This window comes from Pinus tabuliformis, chromosome 4_2 (genome assembly GCF_031772625.1).
Source record: "Pinus tabuliformis cultivar Carrire ecotype Pingquan chromosome 4_2, CPIR1, whole genome shotgun sequence".
NCBI lineage: Eukaryota > Viridiplantae > Streptophyta > Pinopsida > Pinales > Pinaceae > Pinus > Pinus tabuliformis.
The window spans coordinates 1,027,291,381-1,027,304,935 of NC_142304.1; the positions used below are offsets into that span (position 1 = coordinate 1,027,291,381).

Genomic DNA, 13,555 nt, shown 5'->3' on the forward strand with positions numbered 1-13,555 from the left:
ACTACCTTAGCACAGGATAAAATAAACATGAAAGACATGAAGGCTTCATTATAATTTCGGGTGGTAGAAATATCGGTTTTTGTTACTATGTGGTCGAACAAGGAGGCTAACAGAATACCTCTAGTGACGACGAGGTGCAAGAACTCCTTTGGCACCAACGAATCTTGCAAAAAACTAAAAGAAAAATTAATATATGCAAAAAAAAACCCAGAAAAACAACAATAAGTATTAAACCTGAATAAACTAACAAACTTACTCCTAAACACTCAACAAACGAGCCGATAGAAACAAACTCATCAGACAAGTTGACACAAACAAAATCAATGGACAAGAAAAATAGTGTGGAAATTCTTGAACGTTCAAACGACCCACATATATATAAAAACATTTTCAACCGAAAAAATTGTTCGGTTGAACAACCTTTTTGGTCGAAAAACTTGTTTGGCTGAAAAACTTAATCGTCAAATTTTTCCCTCTCCGGCCAAAAATTCGTCACACGTTGTCATTAATTTAAACGATAACTTTTTCGGCTGAAAGTTAAATTCAAATGTTTGGCAAAATAATAAATAAATAAAATAAAATCGGAAACAATTTTAAATAGTTCTACTAAACTATAGTTTAGTTTAGCCAAAAAAGTGTAGTTACAAATTTTTCGTGAGCAATTCTCACAAAAATATAACCTAACTTCATAGGTCAACCCATATTACATTTATGATGAGGCAAACACAAATTTAGTCCTTTCTTGGGATGTGGCTTTTCTGGAAGCTACTAAGAATGAGGAGACTATTGAGCGAGGGCTTGATAATCTAGATAGATTCACCCATGTAAAGACATATCACAAGTTTTATGATGATATTCCACATCTTGAAGGGTGGATCCCCTTCATAGATCAATCTTGGGAATATGATTTTGATGTGCCATTTCCCCCTCATGAAGAAGATCCGACCACTTCATTAGAATAAGGAGTTCAATTAGATGGTGTGATTGAGAGGAATGAAGGGTTGAACTTTGATGAGAATTTAGAAACATTCAAACCAATGCAACAACCTGGACCATCAAAAAAATGTCTAAATTGGATCATAATGGCTCTTGAAATTGTTCATCTTACTGAGGCTGGAAAGATAGGAACCAAGAGTTAAACCAAACAAGATGGAGGTGAAACAAATAATAACTTATAATTAGGTATTGTAAATGATATGAATGTTTCATATGCTACGAATTGAATTTATATACTAAAATTGAATTAACTTCCTTTGAAGAAATCGCTTCTCATGATGACTAGAAAGAATCCATGTAGAATGTGTATCATGCCCTCACCAATATTGGGACATGGAAGCTAGTAGACACCCCATTTCAAACCGAACTAATTAGCTAAAAACGGGTCTATAAAAGCAAGTACAAATTAGATGCCTCACTTGAAAAGAATCAAGTTAGGATTGTGGCAAAAGGATTTTCAAAAAAATAAGTTAGACTATGAGGAAAATTTTGTGTCCATAGAAAAATGGGATAACATTTGTGCATTGTTGGCTTTGGCTACATTTAAAAAGTGGATGATTCATCACATTGATGTGAAGATAATATTATTGAATGGATACTTGAAAGAAAATGTCTATGTGTATCAACTTTAAGTATTTGCTCTAAATGGTTGAGAACATAAGGTCTGCAAGCTCATCAAGTCCTTGCATGGTCTAAAGCAAGCACCTTGATAATTGTATGAAAAGATAAATGAGCATATTTTGAAAATCAATTTCAAGAATTTTAATCTTGATGATGAAACTTTATTATCAAGAAATTTGGAATTTTTTTTGTATATCCTGTGGTTTATGTAGTAATCTTTTGATAACAGAGTATAGTAAAGAATATAATACATCCTTAAAGAAATAATTGAAGAATGGTTTTGAAATAAAAAACATGGGACATATTCACTACTACTTGGGTATTGAGGTAACTCAAAATCTAAAGAATTTATTCAATCTGCTAAATAGGTACATTGGAGAATTGTTGAATAAATTTGGCAAGATGGATTGTAATCCTCCCTCCACTCCAATGGAGAAAAATATAAAGCTTACATCAAAAGAGGGGAATGAATTTTAATATGCAACTAAATATATATGGCACATGGGAATCTTATATGCCTTACTACTAATAAAGCATATATTTCTTTCTTTCCACGTCCATGAAAACGATTATGAAGGTCATTAGTGTGCTACAAAGAGAGATCTAAGGTACGTGAAGGGGAACTCAAACATTTGGGCTCAAATACTCTAAGGTAGACAACTTCAAACTAGTTGGGTATTCAAATTAATACTTTAATGGGATAAGGACAATGGAGTGTCTATTTCATGATATCTAATGACTCTTGGATTAACCACTATTTCCTGAAGTTCACGCAAACAATCCATTCTAGCTGACTCCTGTACAAAGGAAGAGTATGTAGCTCATGTGAAGACAATAAAGGAGATTGTGTGGCTTAGGAAGCTACTAGAGTTCACGATAAACAAGTGAATGCTACACCACCTATGGTTAATAACACTTCTACAAGCAGTCTACGATCAAGTTGGCCAAGAATTATAGATTCAATGATTGAACCAAACACATCAACACTATGTACCATTTGATTTGACATGATGTAGAGGCCAAAAACATTTAGTAGATACAATGTTCCACAAGTGAATGGATTGCAAATATCTTCACGAAAGCATTTGGAAGAAAAAAGTTTGAAATTTTTGGAAAGATGCTTGGACTTACAAACATCCCTTCAAATTAAGGGGGAAATGTTACATACCTATTCCTTGTGATTATGGTACTTTGGAAATATTAATTTAAGAGAAATGTTAAGAGTTAGGTGAGTACAAAAATTCAATGGACCTCTTGGAAGATGAAACCAAAGGTCACTTCACATTGTATTTAAAGTCAAAAAGAGTGTTGGACTTGTTGATGGCAAGAACGTGTTATCTTTGTAACACTAAAAAGGTTGAAGATGAAAAAACTCTCCCTTAAAATATCCTACATACATTATATCTCAATTTTAAAATGTTAACTATAATAAGAACCTTCCTAACATTTAAAGTGATGAGAAATATATTGCTATAGAAGTATCTATCTTCAAAAAAAATTAAAAAACAAGTAAAATACTTCCTTATCTCTTTTCTATCATAAAATACAAAACATTTTCTCTTACTATATCTTATATATATTAAATCTCAATTTTAAAATATTTATTACAATAACATCTTAATCTTTTAATTCATCAAAACTATAATATTTTTTTTCAAAATAAAATTACATAACAAACAAAATTCTTCTTTACATCAAATATAATTCCAAAACCACCCAAATACTTCCTTACCTTTTTTTAACAAAGAGCCACTGTCGTGGCGGTAGTCCCTACCGGGGTCTGCAGGGAATTGCAGAACTTGGAAAAGTTGGCCTGGCGGAAATTGTCCCAAGTCTGGAGAGGATGGGAGGCAGAGGTCAAGGAATAAATGGACTGAACCACAAATAAGTAATTCATATAAGTCGCTCAAGGCAGGCAGGTACTCTCAGCCGTAAATCATTTCACAGTGGATGCAAATATTACATAGTAACAAAATAGCTATGGGGCCAGTTTCTTGACTGGCCTACATGCTGCAGAGCAGCGACCATTTGCATCCATCTGTCCAGGTATGACAAGAACGATTATGAACTTAAAGAAGCTTTATTTGAATGAAGATGCTAAACAGAAATGCACAAAATCATTTAGGAACAGGGTTTGGAGATACAAAGTGATCGAATTCAGCCCTTTCAATAATGCTCAACCACAAATAAACATTCTGTTCAATCTTGACTGAAAAATTAATTGCCTAGACTGAAAAATATCTTTAAATCTTAAAACCAATAATTCATATAAATCGATCTTTAAACCTTAAAACTAGTAATTCATATAAGTCGCTCAAGGCAGGCAGGTTCTCTCAGCCGTAAATCATTTCACAGTGGATGAAAATATTACATAGTAACAAAATAGCTATGTGGCCAGTTTGTGGACTCGACTATGTCAAAAGCACTTCTTGTTGCATCAGTTGCATCAGCAACAGCAATTCCTATGTCTGCATTCTTTAGCCTGCAATCATTTAACAATCTTGTACTTATGCTCTGCAATGACCAGTCAAAATCAGGAAGGATATGGAATGAAACACTAATTAAGGAAATGAAAAAATAAAAGTATCTGAAAAAACACAGAAGTAAAAGATAATTGTTGCTCACCAGGGAAAACACCAGCAAAACCATCAGCCTTCTCTATCAGTTCATCAACTGGTGAAGCTGCAATTGATTCATCTTTGTCCTGACCTAGTAAAGAGGATGATGGATACATGTTTGTACCCATGTCCAGTCGGCAACCTGTCTCCTTGGCAATAGCCAATTGATCTCCTGATGACCATTTGCAAGTAAATAGTTAAATGTCAGCTCGCTGCATTACAAAAAAAGTAGTGAAACTGATGACACCATAACCTCACCATACCTGTGATCATTTTGACATTTACACCAAGATTAAGAGCCCTTGTGATTGTTTCAGCACTGTCATGGCGTGGGGGATCAAAAAGAGGCATCAATCCAATAAAATGCCAGGGTCCTCCTGGACTCTCCTTCCTGCCCTTTGGAACTTCCTGCAAACATTTTGAGATAGCTATAAAGATATACATAATTAACAAGAAGAACTTACTGGGAAGATTCAACCCACGGATAAAGCAAAAGAAGCCATATTATTAACCTGATATGCAACTGCAAGAGAGCGAAGTCCTCGTTCAGCAAACTTGTCAATAACTGTATGAACTCGCCGGTCAATTTGTGGCTTATTATGTGCGAGGTTAAGAATCTAGCAGAAAGTATTTGGTCATTTCAGTTTTAATAAAAAGTGTACAAATAAGTTTTGAAGCACTTTCTAAACAATAGAGCCCATTACCAAGTCTAATCAAGAAGGTCAAACTTCCAAAGAACAATACCTGCTCTGGAACACGTTTACTAACTCGATGCATTTTCCCTTCATTGTCAATATAAGTGAGAGTTGTCCTCTTGTTAGTTGGATTAAAAGGAAGAAAATGGACCTCTTGAATGGCTTCCCGCGCCTTTTAGATCCATGGATGTTAAAACCCACAACAAAAGATACAAATCAGTAAAATAAGCATAGGCCTGCTTATCAACTAAAATTTAATATGATGACATAAAAAAAATACTTGCCTCCTTAGGATCCGTAAGCATCCCAATAATTGCCACATCAATGGAATCTTGATTCTCTGTTCTGGATGCTCTTGCAGCCATCAGGACAACAGCATCCTTGTCATATCCTTTCGTGAAAACCTATTCATGACAACAATTAGTAATTGATACTTGTTTGAAGGAAACTAACAGTACTGGATCATCCAATATTACCACGGACCCTAACTAGCCAATTTGGTACAACTGCAGTATCACCAAAAATTATGTATTTATGAAATAAGAGAAAGGAGAAAAAAAGAATCAGAAGTCTAGAATAAATACCAACCTTTTGGAAGTGGCCAACTTGGTTTGTACTGTCGACAATATGTGCTGGTTTACCAAAAAAGGTATGGACCCCAGTAGCAATGACAACACATTCAAGTTCACCCTGTTTGCAAGTAGAGCCAGAATAAACCCCATCGCCAAGACCCTTTGTTACTGGTAATAATTGACCACTGAAGGCAGACTACACACATTCAAAAATATTGTCATAAAACGTGGCTCAAGAAAAGTACCAAAACAGTCGAAGTTAATCCCAGAAACCATATAAAAGCATACCGAAAATTCCAGCACTTGTAATCAGAAATAAGAAGTAAAGAAAAGGATTGGATTAAGACCTGATCAACATTTAAAGGATCTCCTTCAAGAAGACGCGCATCCGCAGGAACAATATCTCTAAGTTTGATGCTGATTATGTCACCAGGAACAAGCATTGCTGCATCTTCTTCACTCCATTGTCCATCTCTAAGAACTTGTTAAGTTCAAAGTCTTAATTCATTGACTAAGGAATTTAAAACTGCAGCACCCATGATCTTAAGAGGATTCTGAACATCCAATTGCATGCTTCCCCGCAAAACCAAGGATAGAAAACTGAAAATATCGGGGCTGCCACTCATACAAAAGATAGTGAACAGGCCTTGCTCTTTGGAGCCAGCCGAGTCATCAATGCTGCAACAGCATTGCCAGCATTGTTTTCCTCTATGAAACTTATGGTAGATTTTATAACAAACAATGTTAGAATAGCACCAAAATCTTGCCAGTTAGGAGGTTTTCCCTGCAAAGATACAATTTACATGATTAAAGCCTCAACTAAAAAGAGCGGATAGGGTATGCCCTGACTGATACTGGCTACAAGAGAGAAATATTGTGACACGGTAGAACAAGAAGCCATCTTCTTTTCCGATAATATGCACATGAACCATAAGGATGAAGTAATACTGTGAACTACTAAAAATACAATAGACGGGAATGATATCCAATGGGAGAGACCAAATGCCACACTACTATTTACTATCAAACGAACACAGAAAACACAAAATTAGCAACAATACTAGCAAATATTATTAATGGTGAAAAAAAAAAGAATAACCATGACCAATTTGCCAAAAAAATACAATTATCAGAAGGAATGGCCACACTTTAAAGATATGTGTTTAGTTCATGGATTGATCAATGGGGGTATATTATCCAAGCATGTTGAAGAGTCAAGACAGGCAGATAGACATGTTTGATAAACTGAATGTACACATTGTAGGCCCGACTAGGAAAAGCCCTTGCAGAGAAGAAAACACCATAGAAAAAAAATTAACAACATGATATTTGTGGTGTAAATAGCCAAGAGTTTTCAAAAACAGAGAAAATATGGCATTAGCGGTATATCAACAGTTGTTTTACCAACGAGAAAGACAAATCACTAGTAATGACTGAGACTGCAAAGAGACGAAGAACTCGAGATAGAAAAATGATGAGTGCAGCGACTGTGCCGACAAAATATATAGAACTAATTACATGATATTAGCAATGAAGCTTGATAGCTGCTTTATAATAGAATCAATGAGGGGAATTAGAAGTGTATGATGCTTACGTCATGGAGTTAAATTTAATCAATTCTTGACAATGTTCAAGTACTCTGCATAAACCCCAAGTGCATGAACCTCTTGGCATAAGCTATGACAAAGGATCCCTCATCGGAAGCCTAGGCAATATACTTTCCTGTAGCTTAAAGATTTGATGTTGCAGTATAAGCCTGACCAAGCTAAGAAAATGTATTTATTTTAAAGAACGATATAAGCCATGGAAATTACACTGTGCCTGTTCATATCTCTAACCGTGAAAGAAATCGCTTCACAGTAGAACCAAAGAATTTGCTTTACTCTGCATACCTCAAGGCTCAAACAGCCTTAGAAATTCAATTTCCCGTAGATCTCAAATCCCAGCTCAACTCCGGAACTGAGTTCAAAATTAGAAATATGTCGAAGCTACCCTTACCTTTTTCTCTTTGAGCTTGTTGTATCCGAATATACTCAAAAACCTCCTCGATGGGAATATTTTCCTGCATTAACAAACTTCACAAAATCAATCTCAAAGCTCCACAGAAACACTTGGTAAAAGACTCAAAATTCATTCAAGTCCTCCTTACCAAATCCATAGCTTCTTTGTTAATGGCTTCCAGAGTCGCAGCCTTGTCACCCATTTCCGCAAATCGGGTTTACTCACCGCCCCGGCGCCCACAAGATACACACATGCAATCCAGCAATCAATGCATCACTGAGCTCTATCCTAAAAACAAAAATCTTGAACCTAGAAAACCTCAGGTTCCTTTAGAGCTAGTGTAACCTCTGTCTTGAGAAAACCTCAGGTTCCTCTATGTATCAACGGCAAGATGCAAGGATAATGTTTGAAATTTCAATCGATCACAGACATTTAAAAGAAACAGGCACCATGATTCAGACAATTGAAATAATATGTTTACTAAATAACAGTTCCAAAGATAAATAAAAGATATACTTAGTTGATAAACCAGTTAGAAGTGGATCAAACGCACACCTCAATATATGTTTATATAGATCAATGATGGAAGGCTAGAAACGAGATGAGGAAACATCAAAAGAGTGTAATCAATCAAGTCTACTTAGGAAAGGAAAGATTAGACAGGCTAATTGAGCACCAGACAATGCATCACATATTCACTCTTTGAGCTAGCATTTAGGAGGCTAGACAGAATCACTTGAAGCTGTACTATTTCTGTGTTGATTTTATGAAGGTCTTTCCTATTTCTAGTAATACATTTACTCAATTTGGTGCAGACTTCGGGAGGAAATCGAACCATAAAACTCAGTATAGCAAATCCAAGAAACTGAATCAAGGTCGAACAAAAATATTATAGACTTTAATAAAATAAAACCATAGTCGTCGTGAGGTCGGCAATACTTCAATAGAAACTCTGGTCTACATGAGAAGGGCCAAAAACCTAAGGGTAAAAGCTATAAACCACTACAATAGGAGGAAAGTTAAACCCTCCATTAGATGATAGGAAGACCGACTAGTAGCTCCAGTAAGTATTTGCATGCAGAACAGAATCGAGAAAAATAGATTTATCCCTGGAACGAAAGAACAAAGCCATGTTTTAATTAAGACACAAGAACCCTTTTTCTTACAGTGAGATAACCTGAGAGGCTAAATACTTACCTGGAAAAACGATAAAGGTTGGACCAAAGAGCTTGCCACCCAGCTGGCAAGACAAAGTGTTCATGCAGCACCCTCGCCAGACCGAACTGCAAGAAGTGCTAAGTTTGTGAATTAAGGAAGATCTGGTAGGACAATACAGGAAAACGAAGAAAAGAAAATAGACTTGGAACAACTTGTAACTTCACCTGATAAACAGTAGGCCGCACCTCGACCTTGTACTGGAGCACTCCAATTGTTGATGCAACTAGTCGAAAGCATCATGCGTTCGAATCCCAGAAGAGTTTTCCCTCTGGCAGAGCAAAGGTGTTGGGCAAAACGCCAAAGTAGAGGGTAGCAAATGGCCCGCAAACTTTGTTTGAGTACATGATAAGCCACCTGCAACAGCCATAGCCATGCGATCTGCAAACTGAAGCCTACACCGTCGATAACAAGAAGGATCTGGAGAAACACTATTCCAGCTGTACCAGCTATTAAATTGGTGACAGAGGAATTGAATGACGAGGGTTTGGATAAGTTCAACACACTAGTTGTGAAGTCCCATGGTGGTGATGGCATAAGAACAGGTACCAAAAACTTACGACAAACCAAGTTGTGCTTAAAATGTTGGCATATTAACCGTACTTTGTATCAAACAACGTGAAGGCGGTAATAAGACCCCAATTATTTTCCGGACCAAAACTTTGCTTAAACTTAGGTTAAAATGCCAAATCAAACTATGAACCAATGCTCGGTCAACAATCGATCAATCGCTAATAGTCCCAAACAGAAACTAATAATAAATATCATTTTACTTGAAATTTACTTTATTTACGAGCTTAAAATTATTTTTTATTATTAACCTATCATTTCCAAAATTCACATACTCAAACGTTCAAATCATGATAAGAGATGCATTGAAATTCTTTATTTATTATTTTATTACGAACATGCTCACACGTTCAAATCATGGTAAGAGATGTATTGAAATTCTTTATGTATTATTTTATTACGAACTGAAAATTATTTTTTATTATTGAATTTTTTAAATATCAGTGCCAAAATTCACATGCTCACACGTAATCATCATAAGAGATGCATTTGCCTGCAAACAAACGAGATAATCCATCGACGAGTGAAATTCCATGTAATTAAAAACTGATTATCCATCAACGAGTGAAATTCCATGTTTAATTTTTTTAGTAATCAAATTAATATGGATTAAGGTAATTCGATATTTATTATATTTTTACTTTAACTTAATTCACTTGGAAGACCCTACAACCTTAAATCACAGTAATCAAACTAACCATTAATATGGTTTAAGCTAATTGGGTATTTATTATATTTTTACTTTAACTTAATTGTTTTACATTGAATTGGTTAAAATTTCCCATGTGTATTGAAAGTATATGAAAGTTTTAATGTAATTTTTTTTATAATGGAAATTTTAAGATACTATTAATAATTAAATTAATTAAGTAAAGTTTTTTGGTATATACTTCTATGTGTATTGAAAGTATATAAAAGTTTTAATGTAATTTTTTTTATAATGGAAATTTTAAGATACTATTAATAATTATTAATTAAGTAAAGTTTTTTGGTATAAATTAAATAAGAGAAAATTTTAGTCAACATTTTTCGAACCAACCAATGTGGTTCATGGTTCAAATCAACAACTATGGTTCATGAACCGCACTTGTTGGTTCGAACTTTGCTTAATTTGTTATGGATCACAGAACCCTGAATACAGAAATTAAATTAATATGAGAATAAAATAATTGAAATTTATTAGATTTATGAAGTAAAAGGTTAATTGGAAAAATTACTTAATTAATATCTTTAACATAAATGTAGTCGGGCACAGTAAATATCATTTATCTTATTATAATGGAAAATTTCCAAGTCTTTTTAAAGATTTAGCTACATTCAATACGAGAAGCCATCAATACTATATGATCCACCACTGAAAATTTATAACCTTGTTTTTTTCACCAGTCACCTATTGTCATGTAGTTTACAAAATTTCATCTACAAATATGCTATCATTCTCTTGTTTCAAGACACCTAATCACACTCGTGCACCTTCATCCCAATTCTACTCACTGGGCTTCATGGCAACCAACATCATCCTATGTTTTGTCTTGGAAGGTTTTGGCTTTTGCCTCTATACCAATGATACCATGCTATCTCTATGTATGCATTGTACTTTGCATTTTGACCAAACATTATAGTTATTTCTTCACCAAATAGTATTATTTTACTATGGATTAATAATTAAATTGATGGAAATATATATATATATATATATATATATATATATATATATAATAATAATTACACAAATAACAACCATTCACATAAATTACTTTAGAAAATTCTAAATGAAAAAAAAATTAACCAAAAATAAATAGATTATCTTATAATTTAAAAATAGTAAATATTTTTCATCTAAACTCAACAAAGCCTAGAAAACACTTGACCTACAATAACTTTATTAAAATTATTATCTTATAACTCAAAATAAAAAGCAATTAGTATCCTTCACTTCAGTTCATTAAAGCCGAGAAACACTGTAACCTTAATAACCCTAATAAAGTAGTACATTCCCATTAGAAAAAAATTACAGATAACACCCTCCAAATTGTAACCCTAATAACCCTAATAAAGTAGTAAATTCCCATTAGAAAAAAAATTACAGGTAACACCCTCCAAATTCTTAAATAAATTACTTTTAACCTAAATCCTTGACTCTTTCCCAATCAAATTTACCTATCGTCGTAATCCTAACTTTTTTTCTTACCTATCAAATTTTAACAAAAAGGAGAAAAGGATTGATTCCTAACTCCTCCAGTTAAACCATTTTTTGAAATAAAATATACATGTGCGTGAGAGCTATTGTTTGATACCCGAAGTTGTTTTTAGCTTATACAGAATTCTATAATATCATATGCACGATTCTTCAATCGCACTGAATCTGTACGTTCCTGCTTCTAATTTCTAGTAACCACGACATGGCTTGCAGCGGTATCGCAGCAATCAGTTACAGAGGCATGGGAGCTAGTTGCCTTACCCTGCAACCTGTGGAAAGAGTTCCCATTCAGTTAAAACATTTTCACGGAACTTCAACTTCAATGGGGATTTCTCGTGGGGGTCATCTGGGCCTGCAAGGCTATTCGAAGAGGATGTTATCTTCAAACAGAACTGTTCAGATGCTTGGTGTTTCAGAAGAAAGGAAGAAGGTCCTTGAATTTGATTTCAAAAAGTACATGCATTCCAAGACAATGGCAGTGAATGAGGCACTTGACAGGGCTGTTCCACTTTGTTTTCCTGAAAATTTACTTGAATCCATGCGATATTCTGTTCTCTCTGGAGGGGAGCGAGTTCGGCCTGTTCTGTGCATCGCTGCATGTGAGCTTGTGGGAGGAACAGAGGAGCTCACCATGCCAGTTGCCTGTGCAATAGAGATGATTCATACAATGACTCTCCTACATGATGAGATATCTTCCATGGATAAGCCTGCAAACCATAAGGTCTTTGGGGAAGCCACTGCTGCTCTTCTCGTTGGGAATGCACTTCAGTCATATGCCTTTGAGCACATTGCAGTCTCCACAAGCAAAACTGTTGGGGGTGATAGGGTTGTGAGGGTGGTATCTGAATTGGGTAGAGCAACAGGCTCTCAGAGAGTTGCAGGTGGGCAGGTTGCTGAGAGGCATGCTTCTGTTGACCTTGAGACACTGCAGTGGATTCACATTCAGAAGACTGCAGTGCTCTTGGAGTGCTCAGCAGTTTGTGGGGCCATCATCGGTGGTGCATCGGAGGATGAAATCGAGAGAATTCGAGGATATGCCAGTTGCTTGGGGTTTCTGTTTCAGGTTGTGGACGATATACTCAATGTCACAGATTCTCTAGAAGAATTGGGCAAGGATGCAGGAAAGGATTTCATTAGTGATAAAGTCACCTACCCCAAGTTGATGGGTCTGGAAAAATCAAAGCAATTTACCTTTGAATTGTTGGAGAGAGCTAAGGGGTACTTATCTTCCTTTGATCCAGAGAAGGCTGCACCCTTGCTGGGTCTCGCAGATTACATTGCATTCAGGCAAAAGTGAAAAGCCTCGTAAAAGCGAGCGTTGTTGTGTGGTAGATTTGGATAATCTTGGCTTGATTTGTCACTGCAGGTAGAAGACAGAACTACAAAGCTGTTGCAGAGTTGTTTAAAACTATGAAGGTTTAGAGAGTAAGAGTAGAGTTAAACTTCTTTAGGATGTAGTTAGAACTTCTATGCAGAAGAGTACAGAGTTAAACTTATTTCTGTACTTACAGCATCTATGTATAACAGTAGATGTGATGTAGACTTTGTACTCTGAGCAGCTCTCGAGACACTTGTACCTCTAAAGTTATCTTGTTATGAGTTTTTTAATTGCTTTTGTTTTCTGAAATATAACAGAGAGATTTACAAAAAAGTGTAGTTTTTTGAAAAGCCTTTCAGTTTATTTTCTGATTTAAATTGTTTAGAATCTGACAAGGATTCATTGAAACAAGTCTGACAGGTGAACTTTTCATAATCGAAATGTTCCTAGGGTTTTTTAGGGTGTTGAATCCATATATGCAGTCAAAAAACTAATTTCAACAACACAAATCAAGATCTGACCACAATTGTTTTTTGTTAGATCGAAGGCTTTTGTGATTCGTAATATAGAGATAAGTATTTTGGATTAATCACATTTATAGGATTTGGTGACATTACAAGGTTGAGAATCAATGGATCTTAAGGAATAAATAGTATGGATGCATCATTGCCCAGAATCCAACTAATGTGGTCCATCCTCAGGACAAGGTGAAGAATCAATGGTTCTTAATGAATAAATAGTATGGATGC

General features: G+C 35.1%; 1 protein-coding gene and 1 pseudogene across 1 annotated transcript; one reads left to right on the plus strand and one right to left on the minus strand.

The window, feature by feature from the left end:
- Positions 1-3,984: 3,984 nt before the first annotated feature.
- Positions 3,985-7,746, minus strand: LOC149173122 (plasma membrane ATPase 3-like; annotated as a pseudogene).
- Positions 7,747-11,611: 3,865 nt separating this feature from the next.
- On the plus strand, positions 11,612-13,121 carry LOC149173123 (geranylgeranyl pyrophosphate synthase 7, chloroplastic-like). Its single transcript, XM_089427881.1, has one exon. It carries the CDS (start codon positions 11,691-11,693, stop codon positions 12,783-12,785), a length of 1,095 nt encoding a protein of 364 aa, XP_089284007.1. The 5' UTR covers positions 11,612-11,690; the 3' UTR covers positions 12,786-13,121.
- The last annotated feature ends 434 nt before the right edge of the window (positions 13,122-13,555 follow it).

Coding starts and splice junctions, on each gene's coding strand:
- LOC149173123 (XM_089427881.1), top strand. CDS start 11,691: ATGGCTTGCAGCGGTATCGCAGCAATCAGTTACAGAGGCATGGGAGCT.